Source organism: Myotis myotis, unplaced genomic scaffold (genome assembly GCF_014108235.1).
Source record: "Myotis myotis isolate mMyoMyo1 unplaced genomic scaffold, mMyoMyo1.p scaffold_m19_p_4, whole genome shotgun sequence".
In the NCBI taxonomy this organism is placed as follows: Eukaryota; Metazoa; Chordata; class Mammalia; order Chiroptera; family Vespertilionidae; genus Myotis; species Myotis myotis.
The window spans coordinates 54,248,605-54,275,864 of NW_023416346.1; the positions used below are offsets into that span (position 1 = coordinate 54,248,605).

The 27,260-nt window shown below is 39.6% G+C and overlaps 1 protein-coding gene across 1 annotated transcript in view; it reads left to right on the forward strand.

Moving 5' to 3' along the window:
• NUP62CL (nucleoporin 62 C-terminal like) overlaps positions 1-26,875 on the forward strand; it is a 102,922-nt gene extending 76,047 nt beyond the window's left edge. The window contains exon 12 of the mRNA XM_036306011.1: positions 26,729-26,875. Within this exon, the coding sequence (XP_036161904.1) occupies positions 26,729-26,823 (95 nt within the window). The 3' untranslated portion in view covers positions 26,824-26,875. The remainder of the gene's footprint in view (positions 1-26,728) is intronic.
• The last annotated feature ends 385 nt before the right edge of the window (positions 26,876-27,260 follow it).

A 27,260-nucleotide genomic window follows, 5' to 3' on the forward strand; every position in this document is an offset into this window, starting at 1 on the left:
CTCAAGTGCACATTTGTCATCTTCAAAGATAGACCATATATTGGGTCACAGACAAATTCTCTTCAAATTCAAGAAAATTGAAATCATATCAAGCATCTTCTCAGACCACAAAGGCATAAAACTGGAAATCAACTACAACAAAAACAATCCAGAAAAATCAAACACATGGAGACTAAATAGCATGCTATTAAACAACGACTGGGTTACCAGTGAGATCAAAGAAGAAATAAAAAGCATCATGGCAACAAATGACAATGAAAACACAACAATCCAAAACCTATGGGACACAGCAAAAGCAGTCTTGAGAGGGAAGTTCATAGCTCTACAAGCCTACTGCAAGAAACAAGAAACAATGAGAATAAATGACCTAACTCTACAACTCGAAGAGTTAGAAAGAGAGCAACAAAAAAAGCCCACTGTAAGCAGAAGGAAGGAAATAACAAAGATCAGAGCGGAAATAAATGACATAGAGACCAAAAAAAATACAAAAGATCACCAAAACCAAGAGCTGGTTCTTTGAAAGGACCAGGCTCACCAAGAAACAAAGAAAGAGGACCCAAATAAACAAAATCAGAAATGAAAGAGGAGAAATAACAACAGACCCCATAGAAATACAAAGGATTGTTAGAAAATACTATGAACAACTCTACTCCAACACACTAGACAACCTGGAGGAAATGGACATATTCCTAGAAAAATACAAACTTCCAAAACTTAACCAGGAAGAATCTAAAAATCTCAATAGGCCAATAACTATGGAGGAAATCGAAGCAGTCATCAAAAAGCTTCCAGCAAACAAAAGCCCGGGGCCAGATGGCTTCACAGGGGAGTTTTACCAAACATTCAAGGAAGAACTAAAACCTATCCTCTTCAGACTTTGTCAAAAGATCCAAGAGGAAGGAACACTTCCCAGCTCATTCTATGAAGCCAACATCACCCTAATCCCAAAACCAGATAAAGACAATACAATGAAAGAGAATTATAGGCCAATATCCCTCATGAACATAGATGCCAAAATCCTCAACAAAATCCTAGCAAATCAGATCCAGCAGTACATCAAAAAGATCATACATCATGACCAAGTAGGATTTATCCCAGGGATGCAAGGATGGTACAATATCCGCAAATCAATAAACGTGATACATCACATAAACAAATTGAAAGAAAAAAACCACATAGTCATATCAATTGATGCGGAGAAAGCATTTGACAAAATCCAACACCCTTTCTTGATAAAAACTCTCAGCAAGACAGAAATTGAGGGATCATACCTCAACATAATAAAAGCCATATATGACAAACCCACAGCAACATCATACTCAATGGGCAAAAACTAAAACCATTCCCCCTAAAAACAGGAAGAAGACAGGGATGCCCCTTCTCACCACTCCTGTTCAACATAGTACTGGAAGTACTAGCCATTGCGATCAGACAAGAAGAAGAAATAAAAGGCATCCAGATTGGAAAAGAAGTAAAACTGTCCTTATTTGCAGATGACATGATACTGTACATACAGAACCCTAAAGACTCCATCAAAAAATTATTAGACTTAATAAATGAATTCGGCAATGTAGCAGGAAACAAAATTAATGCTAAGAAATCCATGGCATTTCTTTACACCAATAGTGAACTTACAGAAAGTGAAACTACAGAAGCAATCCCATTTACCATTGCACCAAAAGAATTAAAATACCTAGGAATAAACCTAACTAAGGAGGTAAAAGACTTATATGCCAAAAACTACAGGACACTGAAAAAAGAGATAGAGGAAGACATAAACAGATGGAAGAATATACCGTGTTCATGGATTGGTAGAATCAACATCATCAAAATGTCCATACTACCCAAAGCAATTTATAGATTCAATGCAATCCCCATTAAATTACCAATGGCATATTTCACAAATCTAGAACGAACGTTCCAAAAATTCATCTGGAATAAAAAAAGACCCTGAATAGCTGCAGCAATCCTGAGAAAGAACAAAGTAGGTGGGATCTCAATACCAGATATCAAACTGTATTACAAAGCCACTGTTCTTAAAACAGCTTGGTACTGGCACAAGAACAGACATATAGATCAATGGAATAGAATAGAGACCCCAGAAATCGACCCAAACCACTATGCCCAATTAATATTCGACAAAGGAGGCAAGAGCATACAATGGAGTCAAGACAGTCTCTTCAATAAATGGTGTTGGGAAAATTGGACAGATACATGCAAAAAGATGAAACTAGACCACCAACTCACACCATACACAAAAATAAACTCAAAATGGATAAAAGACTTAAACGTAAGACGGGAAACCATAAAAATACTAGAGCAATCCACAGGCAGCAAAATCGCAAACATATGCCGAAGGAATTTCTTCTCTGATAATGCTCCTAGGGCAATGGAAACTAAAGAGAAAATAAACAAATGGGACTACATCAAAATAAAAAGCTTTTGCACAGCAAAGGAAACCATCAACAAAACAACAAGAAGACCCACTACATGGGAGAACATATTTGCCAATGATACCACCGATAAGGGTTTAATTTGCAACATTTACAGGGATCTCATGAAACTTAACAAAAGGAAGATAAACAATCCAATAAAAAAAATGGGCAACGGACCTAGATAGACACTTTTCGAAAGAGGACATACAGAAGTTCGAAAGACATATGAAAACCTGCTCAAAGTCACTAATTATACGAGAGATGCAAATCAAAACAACAATGTGGTACCATCTCACACCTGTCAGAATGGCTATCATCAACAAATCAACAAACAACAAGTGTTGGAGAGGATGTGGAGAAAAAGGAACTCTTCTGCACTGCTGGTGAGAATGCAGACTGGTGCAGCCACTGTGGAGAACAGTATGGAGCTACCTCAAAAAACTAAAAATGGGACTCCCATTTGACCCAGTGATCCCACTACTAGGAATATATCCCAAGAAACCAGAAACGCCAATCAGAAAGGATATATGCACCCCTATGTTCATAGCAGCACAATTCACCATAGCTAAGATTTGGAAACAGCCTAAGTGCCCATCAGCAGAAGAATGGATTAGAAAACTGTGGTACATATACACAATGGAATACTATGCTGCAGTAAAAAAAAAAAAGGAACTCTTGCCTTTTGCAACAGCATGGATGGAAGTGGAGAGCATTATGCTAAGTGAAATAAGCCAGTCAGAGAACGATAAATACCACATGATCTCACTCATTTGTGGATTATAGAGAACAACATAGACTGATGAAAAGGGACAGACCCAAAGACTGAGAAACAGCGATCAGGCTATCAATCCCCAGAAGGAAAGTAGGGGAGGGTGGGGGTAAGGGGAAGAGATCAACCGAAGGACTTGTATACATGTATATAAGCCAAACCAATGGACATGGACAACAGGGGGATGAGAGCATGAGTGTGCGGGGCGGGGGGGGGGGTGGGGAGGGGGAGGTTAGGGGTTAATGGGGGGGATGAGGACACATTTGTAATACCTTAACTAATAATAATAATAATAAAAAAATGTTATGTGTTTTTTGGGGGGTTGGCGGTTGTTTATTTTGCTTTTTAACAGTTAATGGGATCAAGTCTGCTGAAATGCTATAGGCTGAGAAGTGTTAAGGTTAAATTTCTCAATCAGTCAATTTATTTACATCCAAATAATAGTTATAGAGAGGTTGATACATGTATTACTTTAACAATAGAAATATTTTTTTAATTAAATCTTTATTGTTCAGATTATTACATTTGTTCCTCTCCCCCCCCCAACTCCCCTCCTCCCAGTTCCCGCCCCACCCTCCGCCCTCACTCCCCACCCACTGTCCTCATCCATAGGTGCACGATTTTTGTCCAGTCTCTTCCCGAATCTCCCACACCCCTTTCCCCCCCAAGAATAGTCAGTCCATTCCCTTTCTATGTCCCTGACTCTATTATAATCACCAGTTCATTCTGTTCATCAGATTATTTATTCACTTGATTCTTAGATTCACTTGTTGATAGATGCATATTTGTTGTTCATAATTTGTATCTTTACCTTTTTCTTCCTCTTCCTCTTCTTAAAGGATACCTTTCAGCATTTCATATAATCCTGGTTTGGTGGTGATGAACTCCTTTAGCTTTTCCTTATCTGTGAAGCTCTTTACCTGACCTTCAATTCTGAATGATAGCTTTGCTGGATAAAGTAATCTTGGTTGTAGGTTCTTGGTATTCATCACTTTGAATATTTCTTGCCACTCCCTTCTGGCCTGCAAAGTTTCTGTTGAGAAATCAGCTGACAGTCGTATGGGTATTCCCTTGTAGGTAACTGAGTTTCTTTCTCTTGCTGTTTTTAAGATTCTCTCTTTATCTTTTGCTCTTGGCATTTTAATTATGATGTGTCTTGGTGTGGTCCTCTTTGGATTCCTTTTGTTTGGGGTTCTCCGCACTTCTTGGACCTGTAAGTCCATTTCTTTCACCAGGTGGGGGAAGTTTTCTGTCATTATTTCTTCAAATAGGTTTTCAATATCGTGCTCTCTCTCATCTTCTGGCACCCCTATAATTCTGATGTTGGTATGCTTGAAGCTGTCCCAGAGGCTCCTTACACTATCCTCGCATTTTTGGATTCTTTTTTCATTTTGCTTTTCCGGTTGGGTGTTTTTTGCTTCCTCGCATTTCAAATCATTGACTTGATTCTTGCGCTCCTCTGGTCTGCTGTCGGGAGTCTGTATGATATTCGTTATTTCAGTACGTGTATGCTTAATTTCTAGTTGGTTCCCCAATATAAGATCGAGGGTCTCATTAGTTTTCTTGTAGATCTCATTAAGTTTATCGGCAGCTTCTAAACAGTTCTTGAGAGACCTTAAAAGTGTGGTTCTGAACTCTATATCTTCCATTGACAATTTTATCCTGTTTCTTTGTCTCCGCATTTTGTTATGCTTCCTTGGTGCACCCCCTAGTGGTCTTTGTGCGCAGTCTTATAGTTAAACCTTGATTGTTGTAGCTAATACCAGGGAGGGTTTGACCTCCAGGTCAAGTGGCTATGAGAATCAGTTGTGTCTGCAGTGAGAGAACTTCTGTCCTCTAGGGAGGTGCTAATCTGGCGTTTGCCTGAGGCTATCCGGCAAATGCCTCTGTGCAGGGCTTGGGCGGGGCGGGTTGCACAGGATCAACAGGGTGGGCCGGAGAGAGCAGTTATGGCGGCTCTCAGTCCTGTCCCCGGGGCTCTGCCTCTCTGAGTCCCAACACCCACTGCAAACCTCGGAGAGAAAGCTGCACTCGCTCTGACCGAAGCCAGACAGTCCCGCTTCTCCCGTTTGAGTCTGGGTCCCTAAAGACTCGCCCGGATCTGGAGCTCAGAGTCTGCGACTCCCTCCCAATTGAAAACGCCAACCGCGCCCTCCGCCGCCAGCCCGCTCAGCGCACTCCGCACCTCAGAATTTGACTTCAGCACTGCGCCTCCTCTGAGTGTCCGTATGCGTTTCTCTTTCCTCCTAGTTGTAGGACTTCCACTCAGCCAGCGTTCCTGTGGTTCTGGGTGATGTCCCTTCCGTTTTTTAGTTTCACTTTTGAAGTAGTTGTTCAATGCAGCAAACTCCGGCGTTAACCTATGCCGCCATCTTGGTTCTCCCAACAATAGAAATATTTTTTACTAAAGAGAAATCTCTAACTTGTATATGTTTTTAAAAGATTTTAAAGTTGAAATCTGTTTTTTTTAATCCTCACCCAAGAATATTTGTCCATTGATTTTAGAGAGAGTGGAAGAGAGAGGGAAAGACAGAGAAAAACATCTATGTGAGAGAAACACATGGATTGGTTGCCTCCTTCACACGCCCTGACCAGGTCCTGGGCCGGGGATTGAGCCTGCAATCAAGGTACTTGCCCTTGACCGAAATCGAACCTGGGACCCTTCAGTTGGCAGGCTGATGCTCTATCCACTGAGCCAAACCAGCTAGGGCTTGAAATCTGTATTTTAAAAGGTTTCTGAGTAATGTTTTTATGATTTAATATATTTGACATTCATACAGTTTATAAAACATAACAACTGTTATGCCAATAGGATCATGCATTTAACTAAAAAAATCAATTTACCTTTAAAAGTGACTTGGAAATCATACATTATACTTTAAATGTTAAAATATTACTGTCCAATCAACTTCTCAATATCCATGAGTAAGTTATAGAGCAGCAGTTCCCTTTCTTCCTCTAACCCAGCGGTTCTCAACCTGTGGGTCGTGGTCAAACAACCCTTTCACAGGGGTCTCCTAAGACCATCCTGCATATCAGATATTTACATTACAATTCATAACAGTAGCAACATTACAGTTATGAAGTAGCAACGAAAATAATTTTATGGTTGGGTCACAACATGAGGAACTGTATTTAAAGGGCCAAAAGGTTGAGAACCACTGCATAGAACTGACTGTGATGGGACTGATCTAGAAAGGGATTAGATGAGTATTAAATTAGGAAGTATCTGAACATGTGCCAGTATTGACCAGTTTTCAAATTTGATATTTATCCATCGTTTAACATTGTGTATGCTCCTTTTTCTCCTGATTAGTATGGGCAATTGAGAATTAGTAGTAATTCTAGTCAAATACCAGAGTTCCCTCTCTTGTCTTTCTCTTTGTAAAAATTTGCAGCATTATTTCCAGATTGGTTTGATGGCAGTGCTGCAGTCACATATCTGTCTTCTGAGTTGGCAGTCACTGAACTGCAGCAACTCTAGCTCTTCTGGGACTACTTATGATAGAGTTGGCAATCGGTTTAAGCCAATTTTGTTACTCATTTTAAATATATGGAGCTACTTCTTTTAGAGGGGGAGGAGAGGGTGAAAGATAAGCATTTTTTGTTTTTTTCATATACCAAACCATTGTTGTATCCATTAATATTTACCAAACATCACAATAAAGTGATGGGCAGTAGAAATTCTTATACTTGCCATTATCTGAAAGATCCTTTAGTATTTTTATGGCATTTTGCTTCTTTCATGAAGTGTCCCAAAGCTTCACAACTAAAGTATATTTCATCCATGATCATTGCAGTCTTTAATGGGTTAGAACCCCATAATTATTTAATAGCTGCTCACTACATTTCAACTGCTATTCAGGGCAGAAAAGAATCCTTAGAGTAACTAAAATGCCATAAGGAATTTTGTGATATTTACAAAATATAGTTTCATTAGTACTGGTCTATGAACACATTATTATTAATACTATTTGATGTAGGACATTCTTAGTCATCCAGTATGAACTAACTAACTCTTGGATAAAATGTCTTCAGGACTGGTTTAGAGAAGCAACTTTTTGTGTATGTCATAATCACACTTCATTTTTACCCAATGTCGTCAGTATTTGTTGTTTAAGGTAATGATTTTAAATTCGATTTTTCAGGATTGGGTATTTTTAATTTTCTTTTTAATTAAGTCACATTTCACATATAACATTATATTAGTTTCAGGTATACAACACAATCATTGAATATTTGTATATATTGCCAAATGGTCACCACAATAAGTCTGGTTGACATCTGTCACCTTATACAGCTACAAATTTTTTCTTGTGATGAGAACTTTTAAGTTCTACTCTCTTAGCTATTTTTAACACACATTACAGTATTATCCTATACAGACAATCCTCGGGTTATGTTGGACTCGACATACATCATTTCATGATTGCATTGCCATCTCCCATTTATTTATATAAAAAAAAAAAAGTTCCATCATTTCAACATATGTACATATGTGCTTTATGTTTTTTATTATTTATTTACCACAAGTAAAGGTCAGGAATTGTTATCTTGCTTTTAAATTTTTTTTTACTATTTCACTTCATTACTGCTGTGTATGTGCTCCATGTGAGTGACATAGGTGCTTATGTAGGTGGGTTCCAACTTATGGCGAAAATCGTGTTACGTTGTGCCGTAGGAACGGATCTCCAACATAACCCAACGACCTACTGTATAATAAAAGGCTAATATGCAAATCGACTGAACGGCGGAATGACCAGTGGCTATGTGCACACTGACCACCAGGTGGCAGACTATCAACACAGGAGCTGCCCCCTGGTAATCAGTGCGCTCCCTGATTACCAGGGGGAGTGCCGCTCAGCCAGAAGCCAGACTCATAGCTGGCAAGCACAGCGGCAGTGGCGGGACTCTCTCTCACCTCCGTGGCAGTGCTAAGGATGTCCGACTGATGGCTTAGGGAGCAGGCCTAAGCCATCAGTCTGACATCCCCCAAGGGCTCCCAGACTGATATAGGGCACAGGCCTGGCTGAGGAACCCCCTCCCAAGTGCATGAATTTCATGCATTGGGCCTCTAGTTAACTACAGTCTCCATGCTGTATTTTATTTAAGTAACTGTGGCCCAGATAAGAAACGCTTTAAAATATTTTATTAATTACACTAGTGACCCAGTGCATGGATTCATGCACATTAAAAGGAAATTAACTAGAAGGTGGCCAGCAGGGAGGGACTGGGAGAGACAGACTGGACACGCCCTGGAGCCAACCTCCGCAGTCCCTCCCTGGCCAGCTATACCTGGGGTGGTGCCGTGGCTCGAAGGGCATCCGCAGAGTGAGCAGGGTCCCTCTGGCAGATGGGGCCCCTCGGCCTGGACTGTGGGGATTGGGCTGAAACCAGCTCTCTGACATCCCCTGAGGGGTCCTGGAGTGCAAGAGGCCACTCTGCAAAGTTGCTTTCATACAGGGTGTGGAACGCAAACTCAGGTATGGAGTAAACCAGATTTGGGTCTGACAGTGCCCCAGAAACAACATAACCCATGGCCAAAGATGGAATTGCGCGGCCCTGTGAGGAATTGGGCTCCCTCCTCTCTGGTTTTGGGGTGTGTCACCCAAGAACTGCTGCTGCCAAGGCACTCCTACATTGAGCGTCTGCCCCCTGGTGGTCACTGCGCATCCTAGCTACGAGTTGGATGGACACTTGGCATATTAACCTTTTATTTATATAGAGACTTTCAGCCTTCTCATATCTGAAGAATATCTAATACTAAGATATCAAAAGATGGCTTTGAATTCCAATTAAAGTCCTTTCTTCCTCTTTCATCTTCTAGAATAGAATCTGATTTACTGACTGAGGTGGTTTCTTTTACCTCCCCTTTTTGGTTTCTTATTTTATTTATTTATTTATTACTAGAGGCCCAGTACATGAATTCGTGCATGGGTGGGATCTGGCCAGCCCGCTCCAATCAGGCTAGGCTGGTTGTGTGTGGGGGGGGAAGGGGGGATGTGAGAGGTTGCTGACCTGCCCCGCCCCCAATTGGGGTGGAAGGGCCAATTGGGGATGGGGCCAGCTGGAGAAAGGGGCTGCGGGTGGTTGGTGGGCTAGCCCTGCCCTCTGGTCAAACTCCTGGTCGAACTCACAGTTGAGGGGACAATTTGCATATTAGCCTTTTATTATATAGGATTTAAATTTATCTTTATTGTTGTATTACAGATGTCTCCCTTTTTCCCCATTGACCCCTTCTAGCCCACCCCATCCACCACCCAAGGCCTTTACCACACTATTGACTGTGTCCATGGGTTATGCATATCTATCTATATAATAGAGGAATATGCAAATTAGCCCAGATACCATAACATCACGACTGGATAGCAGGGACCTGAGGCTGCATGGCACCTGGCTGGGGTGAGGGACCTCAGGCCATGCCCCCCACCCTAGCACTGGGCCAGGGTACTTAAGGCAATGCCCCCCACCCAGCGGGGCTTGATGGGGGGACCTCAGGCTGTGCCCCCCGCCCTGGTGCCAGGCTGGGGGACCTCATGCAACACCCCCTACCCCAGTGCCAGGCTGGGGGACCTCAGGCCACGTCCCCTGCCAGGTGGGGCTTGATGGGGACCTCAGGCCACACTCCCCTCCCTGGTGCTGGGCTGGGGGATCTGAGGCTGTGCCCCCTGCCCAGAAGGGCTTGATGGGGGTGGGGCCAGCCGGGTCTGGGTCTCCTGTGTTTTTGAAGCGCGTGCGGGTGGTGGATGGGGACTTGACTCTAGGTCCCGTTGCACGCCCCAGACTCTGACAGGAGGAGATTTTCATATACATTTTACTAATTTTCATCTTTGACACTTCTATTATAGAGAACGGGCAAATAGCAATATTAAAATATTTCCTCTAATTAATTCCCTTTTAATGTGCACAAATTTTGTGCACCAGGCCACTAGTATGCATGTAAGTTCTTTGGTTTATTTCTTACCACTCACCCACCCACCCCCACCTTCCCTCTGAGATTCCACAGTCTGTTCCATGCTTCTATGTCTCTGGATCTATTTTGTTCATCAATTTATTTTGTTCATTAGATTCCACTTATGAGTGAGATCATGTGATACTTGTCTTTCTCTAACTGGCTTGTTTCGCTTAGCATAATATTCTCCATGTCCTTCCATGTTATCTCAAAGGATAAGACATTTTGTTGATGTTTTGATGTTTTCTTTTGCTGTGAAGCAGCCTTTTCTTTTGATGTAAACCCATTTGTTTATTTTCTCCTTAGTTTCTCTTTCCCTAGGAGATGTATCAGCAAACATATTGTTTCAAGAGATATCTAAGATTTTGCTGCCCATAGTTTCTTCTAGGATTTTTATGGTTTCACGACTTACAGTTAATTATTTTAGCTATTTTGAGTTTATCCTTGTGTATGGTATAAGTCGGTGGTCTAGTTTCATTTTTTTGTACGCAGCTGTCCAATTTTCCCAACAACATTTATTAATGAGATTGTCTTTACTCCATTGTATGCTCTTGCCTCCTTTGTCAAATATTGATTGAGCGTAATGCATTGGGTCGATTTCTGGGTTCTCCTGTTCCATTAATCTATATGCCTATTTTTGTGCCAGTACCAGGCTGTTCTGATTACAGTGGCTTTGTAGTATAACTTGGTATCTGATTTTGTGTTTCCCCCCAACTTTGTTTTTCTTTCTCAAGATTGCTGTGGCTATTTTGGGTCATTTTTGGTTCCATATGAATTTTTGGAGTACTTGTTCTAGATCTGTGAAATATGCTGTTGGTATTTTAATAGGGATTGCATTGAATCTGTAGATTGCTTTGGGTAGTATAGACATTTCAATGATGTTAATTCCAGTAATCCATGAACACGATGTAATCTTCCACTTGTTTATATCTTCCTCTATCTTATTTTTCTCAACTTCCTGTAGTTTTCCAAGTACAGGTTTTTTACCTCCTTGGGTAAGGGTATTCCTAAATATCTTAATTTTTTATTGCAATGTTAAATGGGATTGATTTTTCTGTTTCTCTTTCTGAGAGTCCATTATTGGTGTAATGTCAATGATTTCTGCATGTTAATTTTGTATCCTGCTACATTGCCAAAATCATTTATTAAATCTGGTAGTTTTTGGTGGAGTGTTTTGGGTTTTCTATGTACAATATCATGTCATCTGCGAATAATGAGAGTTTTACTTTTTCTTTCCAATTTGGATGTCTTTTATTTCTTCTTCTTGTCTGATTGCTGTGACTAGGACTTCCAGTATTACGTTGAATAAGAGCGGTGAAAGAGGATATCCCTGTCTTGATCCTGTTCTTAGGAGAAATGGTTTTAGTGTTTGCCCATTGATGTTGCTTGTAGTTTTGTCATATATGTCATATTATTTTGAGGTATGATTTCCTCTATTCCCACTTTGCTGAGTGTTTTTATCAAAAACGAGTGTTGGATTTTTAGAATGCTTTTTCTGCGTCTATAAATATGATCATGTGATTTTTGTCTTTCAATTTGTTTCTGTGATGTATCACATTTCTTGATTTGTGAATATTATACCAGTCTTGCATCCCTGGAATAAATCCCACTTGGTCATAGTGTATGATCTTTTTAATGTATTGCTGGATCTGATTTGCTGATAATTTGTTGAGAATTTTAGCATCTATGTTCATCAAGGATATTGGCCTATAATTCTCTTTCTTTGTAGTGTATCTGGTTTTGGAATTATTATAATGCTGGCCTCTTGGAAAGAGCTTGGAAGTATTCCTTCCTCTTGGACTTTTTGGAATAGTTTGAGGAGGATAGGTGTTAGTTCTTCTTTGAGTATTTGGTAAAACTCCCCTGAAGCAGTCCGGATCAGAGCTTTTGTTTGCTGGGAATTTTTTTTTTATTACTGCTTCAATTTTATCAGTTATTATTGGCCTATTTAGGTTTTCTGATTTTTCCTGATTCCGTTTTGGAAGATTGTATTTTTCTAGGAATTTGTCCATGTCATCCACATTTCCAGCTTGTTGGCATGTCGTTATTCATAATATTTTCTTACATCCTTTGTATTTCTGTGGTGTCAGTTGTTATTTCACCTCTTTTGTTTCTGATTTTATTTGGGTCCTCTCTCTTTATTACTTTTTTAATGTTTTTATTGATTTCAGAGAGATGGAGGGAGAGAGAGATAGAAACATCAATGAGAGAGAATTATCAATTGTCCTGCACACCTCCTACTGGGGATCGAGCCCACAGCCTGGGCATGTGCCCTGACTGGGAATCCATAGGTCGAAGCTCAACCACTGAGCCATGACAGCCAGGCTCTGCGCTTTTTCTGAAATTCTTTGGGAAACCTTGGTGACATTGGTTGATCAACGAGGTCATCTCTTGTGCTCTGGAGTATAACGTACCACTTCAGACACTTGAGAGGTGAATTTTCTTTATCTGGCAGAGACGTGACAATACACAAAGAGTCCCTTTAAAAGTCTCTTAGGCTCAACAGAGACAAGTACTCATTTGCTTCTCACAATTGCAGTTAATTGAAAGGTATCTTATGTCTTTCCATTGTTTAATGAGCTACCTGCTCATCTCTGATCCCCTTTACAAAATAGATTCATTGTCACACCATTGTTCCTTGATTCTAAAAAATTTCTTATAGGTTAGATTAGGATATCAAAATAAAAAATGATAAAGTCTTCAGCTCATTTTAGGAAAGAGTGAATGATATTTAACATTCTCAGAGCTCCACTTCCCAAACCTCCTTTTCTATATGTAAATCCAGATTTGAAACACATTGAATACATCTGAAAAATTAGATGTTTTACTAATCCTACTTATGTGCATTTTGTGCCCAAATGCATTTATTCAAGCTGGAGGGCCTCTCAGATGAATTATGTGTAACATGACTTAAATCACTCCCAAATATAAGAATTTATATTGTTTTTGAGATATACAGATATTTCTCCAAAGCATTTTTTCCTGTTAGTAACTAAAAACTAAAATGCTGTTTTTGGACCCACTGCTCAATGGCCCCCTCATAGGTAACATGGCCGGCTAGTGTTTCACCAATGAAATCTTCCCAGATAGGATTCAGATAGGCCTACATTATTTTGAGCATTTCAATATTGGAAGGGACAACAAATAGCATGCTCTGGTGCCCATTATTAGCTCAGCATGATACTTTTTATTTTAAATTTTCACAGCATCAATAAATAGGTGCACTGTAAAAGAAAACATACTTTTAGATGGGACTCTGAAGATACTAGTCTTAGTTTTGGCTTTTAGTGCTAATAGAGGAGAGAGTCAAGAAGTCATAGGTGACTCCTAGGTTTATGAGATGGATATTTTGGGTGTTTCCTTTAACCTCTGAAATGTTTTAAAAACTTGAATAATTTACAACTTACAACATACCCATTATCCAATAAATACTTTAGCTCTGTGCTACTACAGTTCCAAGAGCCACGCAATCCACCACAATCACTTAAGAGTCTGCCACGCATGCCCTAGCTGGTTTGGATCAGTGGATAAAGTGTTGGCCTGCAGATTGAAAGGTCCCAGGTTTGATTCCAGTCAAGGGCACATGCCAGGGTTGCAGATCCCCAGTAGGGGGCGTGCAGGAGGCAGCTGATCAATGATTCTCTTCTCATCATTGATGTTTCTCTCTCTCCCTCTCCCTTCCTCTCTGAAATCAATGAAAAATATATATACTAAAAAAAGAGTCTGCCACATAGAATTCTGAGACTTGAAGTCCACAGCCTGTTTGCCCACATTTGAGATAGAGGCCTGTCTGCATTTATCATACAACTAGAGGCCTGTGCATGAAATTCGTGCAAGAGTAGGCCTTTCTTCCCCCAGGCTGCACTGGCTTCCCTCTGGCACCTGGCACCCAGGCTCCCCTCACAGCCCCGGCTTCATCCGGAAGGTCATCCAGAAGGATGTCCAGAAGGATGTCTGGTCTAATTAGCATATTACACTTTTATTATTATAGATATTGCAGTTATATACTTACTTGTTTGTCTCTCTTACTGGAATTTGAGCTTCTTGGTGATAGAGATTATATCTTAGTTATTTCTGTACCTTCAGAACTTAACAATATCTGACATGAACTTCAGGACCAATATACTTTTAAAAATGTGTCCCCTGCTATGTACACAGCACACTGTACACAGTTTTTGATGGAAAAAGAGAGACTTAGCTAATAGACAGATATACATGAATAGCATTCCATACTATTTAATATTCTACATTTTCTTGGCTGCTAATTTCTTTATTATATGGATAAACCATAGTTTATTTAACTATTATCTCATTATTAGGTATTGGTTAATTTTTAAGTATTGGCTTTCAACTTTTTGCTATTTTAAATTGTGCTGCTGTGAGTATAGCTATGTTTTAGGGCAGGGGTGGGCAAACTTTTTGACTCGAGGGCCACAATGGGTTCTTAAACTGGACCGGAGGGCCGGAACAAAACCATGGATGGAGTGTTTGTGTGAACTAATATAAATTCAAAGTAAACATCATTACATAAAAGGGTATGGTCTTTTTTTTCAATAGTTTTATTCATTTCAAACGGGCCGGATCCGGCCCGCGGGCCGTAGTTTGCCCACGGCTGTTTTAGGGTATGAGATGTAGCTATGTTTTAGAGTAAATATATGGTCATTGGGACATACAAAAAATTTGTAGAAGTTCAAATGCTGAATTAGGAGTAATGTCATTCTTAAAGGCTTTTGATTTATAATTCTGTCAAGTATGTTGTACCAATTTATATTTTCACCACAAATTCATTAGGATATCTTTTTTCTTCTGTACTCTTTCCACTACTACTACTTCTATAATCATTACTACCACCATTATCATCTTTATCATTCCATGCTAAATTTTATAGGTGAAAATAATTATTCCCTGTTTAATTGCATTCCTCTGGTTACTAATGAAGTTGGGTTATTATTATTTTAAAAGTATTTTCCTTAATGGATTCCATTAAGTTAATTTATTCCTTGATTTTATTTTTTTATTTTTTTAAATATATTTTATTGATTTTTTACAGAGAGGAAGGGAGAGAGATAGACAGTTAGAAACATCGATGAGAGAGAAACATCGATCAGCCGCCTCCTGCACATCTCCTACTGGGGATGTGCCCACAACCCAGCTACATGCCCTTGACCAGAATTGAACCTGGGACCTTTCAGTCCGCAGGCCAACGCTCTATCCACTGAGCCAAACCAGTTTCGGCGAAGTTGGGTTTTTAAAAAATGTTTGTAAACAATTCATATTTCATTTTCTAAGTTGCCTATTTGTGTCTTTTGTCCATTTTTCATCAAGATATTTTTTCTCATGCCAGGACCCTACAGCCACTGGGGACAGAGACCTATGACCACAGCTACAGACCTGCGGACACCAAAAGAAATCCCCGCGGCAGATCCGTGAGTAACATAGCCCATCCCCCCTTCCTGCAGGCTTGCTGGCAGCGCCAGAGTAACTAACTGATAGACCCACCCCTTGCCGGGGCCTCAGCGCTCGAGGAACTTTAGCCTGGAAGTATGCAAGCACCTTGGAACTGATCCCGCGTAGGGCCGGGTTCAGGAGTCCTGGGCTGGGAGCAATCCCGCGAACACCGGGAACTGGTCCTACACACACTGCCGGCTTCAGAGCCCTGGGCTGGGGGCAATCCCGCGAACACCAGGATCTGGTCCTGCTCTCACTGCCTGCTCCAGGAGCCCTGGGCCGGGAGAAAACTCACGAACCCCAGGAACTGATCCTACGCGCACTGCCCGCTTCAGAGCCCTGGGCTGGGAGCAATCGCGCGAACACCCACCGGGAATTTGTCCCGCATATCACAGGCCCAGGGACCACGATTCTCTGGGCAGGAGGCAGCACCAAGCACCAGTGACTTGACTGTGTTTCTTATCACCTGCGCCTGAGATCCTGATTCCCTGTGCATTCATACTAAGAGCCAGTGACTCCAATTCCTGGTGCAAGGGCACACAGGGACCCTGATTCTCAAGGCAAGGTCACACGAAGCAACAGAGACTCTGATACTGGATTCTTGGGGAACTCTGACTCCTGGCGCACGCTAGGGGGCTCTGGTTTTCAATACGCTCCAAGGGGGTCTCTGTTTCAGCACGATGCAGCCAGGGTCCCTGATTCTAAGGGCGCGTACCAGGCCACATTGAGCGCTGACAACACTGACTCTGAGCGAGCCTGGTTCCCACCAACCCACAACAACCACACATCTTAGTGTCAGAGCTCTTCAGTGACACTAGAGGCTCACACTGCACACGACCCAGGCCCAGGCAACTTGACATTTGAACCATCGGGAGATAATCAGAATGAAGAGTCGACACAACACCCAGAGGAAAGACAATGAGGAGTCGCTAAGAAAGGAAATTAATGAAGTTGAAGCATGCAACGTGACAGAAAAAGAATTCAGAATAATGGTTGTACAATTCATTCACTGGATGGATGAGAAAATCAACAACCTATGCAAGAATCAGGAAGAAATGAAAAGTGATATAGCTACAATCAAAAACACCATGGAAAGTTTCAACAGCAGACTAGAAGTAGCAGAGGAACAAATTAGTGAATTAGAAGATAAGGCAGAGAAACAAGCTCAATCTGAACAGCAACTGGAGAAAAAAATTAAAAAGCAGGAGGAGAGCCTAAGGGAGCTTCAGGACAACATGAAATGAAGTAACATACGCATAATAGGGCTGCAAGAAGGACAAGAAGAGCAGCAAGGATTAGAAAATCTATTTGAAGAAATAATGTCAGAAAACTTCCCAGATATGGGGAAGAAAAAAGTTACACAAGTACAGAGAGCCCCAGGCAAGATGAACCCCAAAAGACCCACACCAAGACACGTCATAATAACAATGGCAAATGTACAAGACAAAGACAGAATCTTCAAGGCTGCAAGAGAGAAACAGAGAGTTAACTACAAAGGATCCCCCATCAGATTATCAAATGATTTCTCAACAGAAACACATCAGGCCAGAAAAGAATGGACGGAAATTTACAAAGTGATGCAAAGCAAAGGACTGAATCCAAGAATACTCAATCCAGCAAGGCTATCATTCAAACTCGAAGGGGAAATAAGAAGCTTCACAGACAAAAAAAGGCTAAGGGAGTTTATCAACACCAAGCCAGCAATGCAAGAAGTGCTAAAGGGACTGGTGTAAAAAGAACTAAAAAGTCTAGAAAGAAAACACCCACAAATAAATAGAAATGGCTACAAACAAGTACCTTTCAATAGTAACTTTAAACGTAAATGGACTAAATGGTCCAATCAAAAGACATCGAGTGGCTGAATGGATAAAAAAACATGACCCATATATTTGCTGTCTACAAGAGACCCACCTCATTAGAAGGGACTCACACAGACTGAAAGTGAAGGGATGGAAAAATATCTTTCAGGCAAATGGAAGTGAAAAAAAAAGCTGGGGTAGCAATACTTATATCGGACAAAATAGACCTCAAAGTGAAGGCCATAACAAGAGATAAGGAAGGCCACTTCATAATACTAAAGGGATCAATACAACAAGAGGATATAACCCTGATAAACATATATGCACCCAATGCAGGAGCACCCACATACATAAGGAAACTGGAAGGTATCAGGGGAGAGATTGACAACAATACAATCATAGTAGGGGACTTTAATACACCACTGACATCACTGGATAAATCCGCTAGACAAAAACTCAGCAAAGAAAAAGCAATCCTAAATGACTCACTAGATCAGATGGACTTAATTGACATCTTCAGAACACTTCACCCCAAAGCCACAAAATATACGTTCTTCTCAAGTGCTCATGAGACATCTTAAAAAATAGACCACATATTGGGTCACAAACAAAGTCTCCCCAAATTCAAAAAGATTGAAATCATACCAAGCATCTACTCAGACCACAAAGCCATAATATTAGAAATAAACTACAATAAAAACAACCCAAAATACTCAAACACTTGGAAGCTGAATAGCATGTTATTAAATATTGATTGGGTTACCAATGAGATCAAAGAAGGAATTAAAAACATCCTGGAAACTAATGACAATGAAAACACAACAATCCAAAACCTTTGGGACGCAATGAAAGCAGTCCTGAGAGGGAAGTTTATAGCTCTACAGGCCTATCTCAACAAACAAGAAAAAATGGTAGTAAATCATCTAAATCTACAGCTCAAAGAATTAGAAAGAGAGCAACAAGAAAAGCCCAGAGTGAGCAGAAGGAAGGAGATAATAAAGATTTGAGCAGAAATAAATGACATAGAGACCAAAAAAACAATACAGAAAATCAATGAAACAAAGAGCTGGTTCCTTGAAAGGATAAACAAGATTGACAAACGTCTAGCCAGGCTCACCAAGAAGCAAAGAGAAAGTACCCAAATAAACAAAATCAGAAATGATAGAGGCGAAATAACAACAGATCCCACAGAAATACAAATGATTGTTAAAAAATACTATGGACAACTCTACTCCAACAAACTAGACAACCTGGAGGAAATGGACATATTCCTAGCAAAATACAACATTCCAAAACTCAATCAGGAATAATCTAAAAATCTCAATAGGCCAATAACTATGGAAGAAATTGAAACAGTCATCAAAAGCTTCCAGGAAACAAAAGCCCAGGACCAGATGGCTTCACAGGGGAGTTTTAACAAACATTCAAGGAAGAACTAAATCCTATCCTCCTCAGACTACTACAAAAAATCCAAGAGGAAGGAACACTTCCAAGCTCATTCTATGAAGCCAGGATCACCCTAATACCAAAACCAGGTAAAGACAACACAATGAAAGAGAATTACAGACCAATATCCCTCATGAACATAGATGCCAAAATCCTCAACAAAATCTTAGCAAATAGGATCCAGCAGTACATCAGAAATATCATACACCACGACCAAGTAGGATTTATCCCAGGGATGCAAGGATGATACAATATCCGCAAATCAATAAATGTGATACATCACATAAACAAATTGAAAGAAAAAAACCACATAGTCATATCAATTGATGCAGAAAAAGCGTTTGACAAAATTCAACACCCATTTTTGATAAAAACTCACAGCAAGGTGGGAATTGAAGGATCATACCTCAACATAATAAAAGCCATATATGACAAACCCACAGCCAACATCATACTCAATGGGCAAAAACTAACACCATTTGCCCTAAGAACAGGAACGAGACAGGGATGCCCACTCTCACCACTCCTGTTCGACATAGTACTGGAATTATTAGCCATTGCAATTAGACAAGAAGAAGAAATAAAAGGCATCCAAATTGGAAAAGAGGAAGTAAAACTGTCCTTATTTGCAGATGACATGATATTATACTTAAAAAACCCTAAAGACTCCATCAAAAAACTATTAGACTTAATAAAAGAATTCGGCAATGTAGCAGGATACAAAATTAACGCCAAGAAATCTATGGCATTTCTATACACCAATAGTGAATTTGCAGAAAGAGAGACTAAAATAGCCATCCCATTTACCATTGCACCAAAAAAATTAAGCTACCTAGGAATAAACTTAACTAAAGAGGTAAAAGACCTCTTAGCAGAAAACTACAGGACATTGAAAAAAGAGACAGAGGAAGACATAAAGAGATGGAAGAACATACCATGTTCTTGGATTGGTAGAATCAACATCATTAAAATGTCCATATTGCCCAAAGCAATCTATAAATTCAACGCACTTCCCATTAAAATACCAATGGCATATTTCACAGACCTAGAATGACCTCTCCAAAAATTCATCTGGAATAAAAAACGACCCCGAATAGCTGCAGCAATCCTGAGAAAGAACAAAGTAGGTGGGATCTCAATACCAGATATCAAGCTGTATTACAAAGCCACTGTTCTCAAAACTGCCTGGTACTGGCACAAGGACAGACATATAGATCAATGGAATAGAATAGAGAGCCCAGAAATCAGCCCCAACCAATACGCTCAATTAATATTTGACAAAGGAGACAAGAACATACAATGGAGTCAAGATAGTCTCTTCAATAAATGGTGTTGGGAAAATTGGACAGATACATGCAAGAAAATGAAACTAGACCACCAACTTACACCATACACAAAAATAAACTCAAAATGGATAAAGGACTTAAATATACGACGGGAAACCATAAAAATACTAGAAGAATCCAAAGGCAACAAAATCTCAGACATATGCCGAAGCAATTTCTTCACCGATACAGCTCCTAGGGCATTGGAAACTAAAGAGAAAATAAACAAATGGGACTACATCAAAATAAAAATTTTTTGCACAGCAAAAGAAACCATCAACAAAACAACAAGAAAGCCCACTACATGGGAGAACATATTTGCCAATGCTATCACTGATAAGGGTTTAACCTCCAACATTTATAGGGAACTCATACAACTCAACAAAAGGAAGATAAACAATCCAATCAAAAAATGGGCAAAGGACCTAAATAGACACCTTTTTAAAGAGGACATTCAGAAAGCCAAGAGATATATGAAAACATGCTCAAAGTCACTAATTATACGAGAGATGCAAATCAAAACAACAATGGGGTACCATCTCACACCTGTCAGACTGGCTATCATCAACAAATCAACAAATGACAAGTGCTGGAGAGGATGTGGAGAAAAAGGAACTCTTCTGCACTGCTGGTGGGAATGCAGATTGGTGCAGCCACTGTGGAGAACAGTATGGAGCTACCTCAAAAAACTACAAATGGAACTTCCATTTGACCCTGTGATCCCACTTCTAGGAATATATCCCAGGAAACCAGAAACACCAATCAGAAAGGATATATGCACCCCTATGTTCTTAGCAGCACAATTCACCATAGCTAAGATCTGGAAACAGCCTAAGTGCCCATCAGTAGGTGAATGGATTAGAAAATTGTGGTACATCTACACGATGGAATACTATGCTGCTGTAAAAAAGAAGGAACTCTTACCATTTGCAACAGCATGGATGGAACTGGAGAGCATTATGCTAAGTGAAATAAGCCAGTCAATGAAGGAAAAATACCACATGATCTCACTCATTTCTGGATAATAAAGGCCATTATAAACTTATGAACAAAAATAGATACAGAGGCAGAGCTGCCTCGAACAGACTGTCAAACTACAGCAGGAAGGCCGGGGAGGGTGGGAGGGCACGAGGCGGGTGGGTAAGAGATCAACCGAAGGAATTGTATGCATGCATATAAGCATAACCAATGGACATAAGACACTGGGTGGTAGCGGAGGCCAGGGGATTGTCAAGGGCTGGGGGGAAAAAAGGAGACATATGTAATACTCTTTGTAATACTTTAAGCAATAAAAAAAAAAAGATATTTTTTCTCTTGCTGATCCAATCATTTTTTATCCTAGAAGGAGAATAACAGGTGTGTATACTACATTGTTTCTTTGATAGTAAATTTAATATCATCTAATAATCTATACTAATAAAAGTGTAATATGCTAATTAGACTGGGAGACCTTCCAGATGTCCTTCCAGACAAAGCCATGGTGGCGGGGCCGAGGCAGAGTTCATTAGGGGTGATCAGGCCAGGAGGGGAGGGCAGTTGGGGGTGATTAGGCTAGCGGGGTGGGCAGTTGGGGGTGAGCAGGTTGGCACTGCGGGTAGTTGGGAGTGAGCAGACCGGCAGGCAGAGTGGTTAGGGGCAATCAGGCAGGCAGGCAGATGAGAGGTTAGGAGGCAGTGGTCCCGTATTGTGAGATGAATGTCCAACTGCCAGCAGTCAGACATCCCCCAAGGGGTCCCAGATTGGAGAGGGTGCAGGCCTGGCTGAGGGACAATGCCCCCCCCCCACATGAATTTCACACACCAGGCCACTAGGATATGTATAACTAAAAATAATTACACAAGAAAGCTATGTTTTCTGTTTTTCTTTTTTTAAATCTTTTTTGTATTGCTTTCAGAGAGGAAGGGAAAGGGAGTAGGAGACAGAAAAATCAATGATGATCGAGAATCATTGATCAGCTGCCTCCTGCACACCCCACAGTGGGGATCGAACCCACAACCCAGGTATGTGCCATGACCAGGAATCAAACTGTGCCCTCCTGGTTCATAGGTCAACATTCAAACACTGAGCCATGCCATCTGGGTGCTTTGTTTTTCTTTAATGACCAAAGTTATTTTTATAATTTTGTGAAAGTCTTTTGATCTTTACCTGAAGTATTTGCAAGTAGGCTAAGGAGAAGAAAACATTTGGGGCTGGCTAGAAGCAGTGTTACCTGAGTGTTGTTTTTTTCAGGGAGGGAAGTAATTCTTAAGAACTATAAGGTGAGGGAAAAGTAGGTTTACAGTTGTTTGTATAGAAAATCATACAGTAATTAATAGATAATTATCGACATATAAAAACCATGGGTGGTGTTTGTCACATACAGACAAACAGCCGTGACCAAGCGGAAGGAAGTCCACAGCCTGTTTATCCACATTTGAGATAGAGGCTTGTCCGCATTTATCATACAACTAGAGGCACATGCCAGGGTTGTCTTGGCAACTGCTGCCCCCTACCCCAAGCTGTTTCCTGGAGCTGTTTCCTGTAAGGGCGGAGTTTGAGGCAGGAGCCCGCCCTGGGTGCATGGAGGCAGATCTTTCTAAAGTGTGCTGCGCCAGCACAGCCATGGAAAACCTGAGTGGGGGCGGCTGAAAGGCTTAGAAAAGACAGACAAGAGAATGAAAGCCGGGTCTCAGTGGGATGCTGCTTCTCTGAGAGACAGCGACCACAACTACAGCCATGCCTTTATTTTATTGCAGATGCTAGGAGGCAAAGTAAGGGCGTGACCAAGATGTTTACAAACATTCTCCTGGGTTTCAATCCTACTCAACTACATGCACCTGAACTCTACCAAGCCCACATCACTCAGGCACGTGGGGCCACGTGTTCGGACCATAGGTTCAAGCTTACAACTACAGCTGGTGGCTATAATTGTGCTGGGAGGGCCCTGCCCTCCAAGCTGGGACTTGCACGTGGCAATGAGAGGACTGTGCCCTCTCATCAGTCTAAGGCTTGAACCTGACCAAAACACTGTAGTGGCTCCCCACAATAAAGTTTTAATTCTGTTTCTTTGTTACTAATGTTGTGGCCCCACCCCATAACAAAGAAACAAAGGAAAATTTCCCCATCGAATTTCTGAATAGTATTACTCCTTTGGGAATGCCGTGTCATAAATTAAAATTGAAAGTGGGTGCAATCATCATGCTATTGAGAAATCTCAATAGTAAATGGGGTCTTTGTAATGGTACCAGATTTATTATCAAAAAATTACGACCTAACATTATCGAAGCTGAAGTATTAACAGGATCTGCAGAGGGAGAGGCTGTTCTGATTCCAAGAATTAATTTGTCCCCAGGACACTGGCCTCCCATTTAAATTGATTCAACAACGGTTTCCCGTGATGCCAGCATTTGTGATGACTATTAATAAATCACAAGGACAAACTCTAGATAGAGTAGGCATATTCCTACCTGAACCCATTTTTGCACATGGTCAGTTATATGTTGCTTTCTCTTGAGTTTGAAGAGCATGTGATGTTACAGTTAAAGTTCTAAATACTTCATCACAAAGGAAATTAGTCAAGCACTCTGAAAGTGTTTTCACTCTTAATGTGATGTACAGGGAGATATTAGAATAAGTTTAATCACTTTATCAGTCATTGTTTGCATCACTGTTGTTTTTATATCATGTTTTTGTCATTTTTATATCATGCCTCTGTTGTTGTTATATCCTTTTGTTACTGTTTATTTATTAATAAATTTATATATTATTTTCATATATATTTTACTAATTTCCTTTCATCTCTCACACTTCTATTATAGAGAAAGGGCAAATAGCAATATTAAAATATCTCTAATTCCCTTTTTAAAAAAATATATTTTATTGAGTTTTTACAGAGGGGAAGGGAGAGGGATAGAGAGTTAGAAACATGGATGAGAGAGAAACATCGATCAGCTGCCTCCTGCACACTCCACACTGGGGATGTGCCCGCAACCATGCCCTTGACCGGAATCGAACCTGGGACCCTTGAGTCTGCAGGCTGATGCTCTATCCACTGAGCCAAACCGGTTATGGCAATTACTTCCCTTTTAATGTGCACGAATTTTGTGCACTGGGCTACTAGTATACAAATAAGCTATGTTTTGCATACTCACAACTGTAAACCTACATTTACCCCACCCTGTATTTTAAAAACACAAATATGCCATATGAACCAATAGCAGTTTAGCTCAAGCTATAGAGCTATGCAAACATCACACAATCCAGTTTAGAACATTTCCATTACCTCAGAAAGTTCCCTCTTGCCTGCTAGTGGTTAATTGTTATTCATACTCCTAACCCCAGACAACCACTAATCTACTTTCTGTTCTTATAGATTTGCCTTTTCTGGAGAGATTATATGAATGGAATCATATGATATATGGCCTTTTGTGTCTGGCTTAATGTTTTCAAGGTCCATCTATGTTGTAACATGTTTCAGTACTTTATACCTTCTTACTGCTGTGTAGCATTCCAGTGTATGGACTGGACTACATTTTGTTTATCCATTCATCAGTTGGTTGACATGTGTTTTATTTTTCACATGTAGTTTTAGCTCTTACTTTTAGATCAATAATCCACCCTGTTGATTTTTGTGCATAGTTAGAGGTAGGGGTTCAACTTCATTTGTATGTAGATATCCAGTTTTCTCCACATCATTTGTTGGAAAAGTCTGCTTTCTTCCATTAAATTGCCTTGGCATCTTTGTCAAAAATAAATTGACAATAAATACAAGGTTTTTATTTCTGATTTTTCTTTCTGTCCCATTGATCTCTCTGTCTATCCTATATTAATACCACACTGTCTCAATTACTGTAGCTTTATCAGTAAATTTGAAAATTGGATAGGGCAATTTCTGCAATTTATTCTTCTTTTTTCAAGATTGTTTGGCTATTCTGGGTCCTTTGCCTTTCCATGTAAATTTTAAAGCTTGTCTCTTTCTACAAAAAATAGCCATTGGAATTTTCATAGGGATTACATTGAATTTGCAGATCAGTTTATGGAGAACTGCCATCTCAACACTATTGAGTCTTTCCATCCATGAACATAGAATATCTATTTATTTAGTTTGTCTTTAGGTTTGTTTTTTTTTTAGCAATATCTTGTAGTTTTAAATATGGAGGTCATACTTCATTTGGTACCTTTATTACTAAGTGTTTTAATTTTTTGATACTATTGTGGATGGAATTATTTTCTTAATTTCATTTTTATATTGTTCAGTACAATTATGTTTTACTAATGTCAAAATGTGTATGGTATATTCCCCCCCCAAAATTTTAACTATTTACAAGCATTCAACTTATAGTATGATATATAATTTAGTAGGCCTGCAGGAACCAATCACTGAAACCTGTCATTGGACTAGCACTCGAGGTAGTTAATTGCCTACGTACAGTTTTTGCCCTTAAAGAATGAAATTCCTAGAAAATTTGAAGTATGTTAATACAGAAATAGTCCTGGGAACTCAATTTGAAGACATGACAAAATGTTTACAGTAAAGCTAACTTAATACGGATTTGTGTTTCTTTATATTTTATTGATTCTTAAATTTTTATAAAATGTATTGCTTTGCATTTTAATATGTTGATTCTTCTGGCCTCAAGTTAATGGTTTGTTATAGTGTTCATTTACATTATTATCACATTGAAAAATGTTATATAGGGAGAAAAATTTTACCCTGCAGTTAGTTATTACTATAAATATAAGATATATTTTGCCGGGCTCAATGTACATTGTTTTTCTAGCCAGCCATTATTTAAATAACTTGTTCATAAAGTGTGATTTTACAGTGCCTATAAGATAGAATAAATTATTATACTTTAGAAACTGAATAACATTTGGGCTTTTCCTATTGGCTGAATAAAATTAAAGTATATTGATTCAAATCTTTAGTTTTTCCCTTATAAAGTTTTTCTTAAATCTTTGGCACCAGTTATTGCTTATCAACTAATGAGCATTAATGAATACTAAAACAAATGGCCAAGTTTATTTGTGTACGTTAAAAGAAAAATTCAGATTATCATGCTTACTTCAAAAGCTTATTTTACTACAGGAAGTTGCTGTTTTACATGGTAAAATTAATGGTATTTGTGTTGCTCTGCCCTTAAGAAAATTTAAGGACCACCAAGTTAAGAAATCATTAGGAGGGGAGTAGAAATGTGAATATACTCAATGTATTAATTTGCTTATAGGCCACCAAAAACCTACGAAAATCTATACCCTCAACTTAATGATCACCTGTATGGCAGTTTTAGGCTATAATGTGTAAAAAAGCAGTTAACACTTTTCTTCAACAAAACATAAATGTCAAGTAGATTGCTATATGCTGGAAAGCTAGGGAGAGCAAATCAAGAACAGTCTTGTCTACTGTTTTTATAGTTTCCAAACAGATAGACAAATCTTCTGTAATTATAATACTTAGAGCTGTAAACACCAATATGTAAAGTTTTATAAATCGTATATTGGAAGGAGAATGTAAGTTATGTTCCTGGTATTTTTTTGGTCTCAGATTAATGATGCATGACATTTCCCCCCTTTAGGCATGCTGCAAAGGAAGGTAGAAGAGGTAGCACAGGTTTTCCAGAATCGTCTTCACAAGGAGCAAGAACACAATGTCAGGATGGCTTTTAATTGAATGACCATATCTTCAGCGTGTTATTTTTGGTTTATACATTATTTAAAAATTTTGATGACATTAAATGTAGTAGTAGTTACAATTGGTATATAATTTTTGGTTGCAATAAAGTATGTATGTGTTTAGGGTGTTTTTTCTATTTAAATATTGTGCCTTTGAGAATTGTACTGTAGTTTGGCTTTTAGTATTAGCAAATCAAAGCTATATTAACCCTTTTGTCTAGGAAGCAGCCTATTAGATTATGACTCTGTTTTGTAATTAGGTAATATATACAGTATCATAGTATAGTGCAGTTTATATAAAACTTTAGTTTGCATAAATTAGATATGTGTGTGCGGCTTCTTGATTTAGGCAAGCCTTTATAAAGTTACAGTACCTAATCTGTTATTCCCACTTCTCCATTATTTTTGTGTATCTTAAAAAATATATATCAAGAT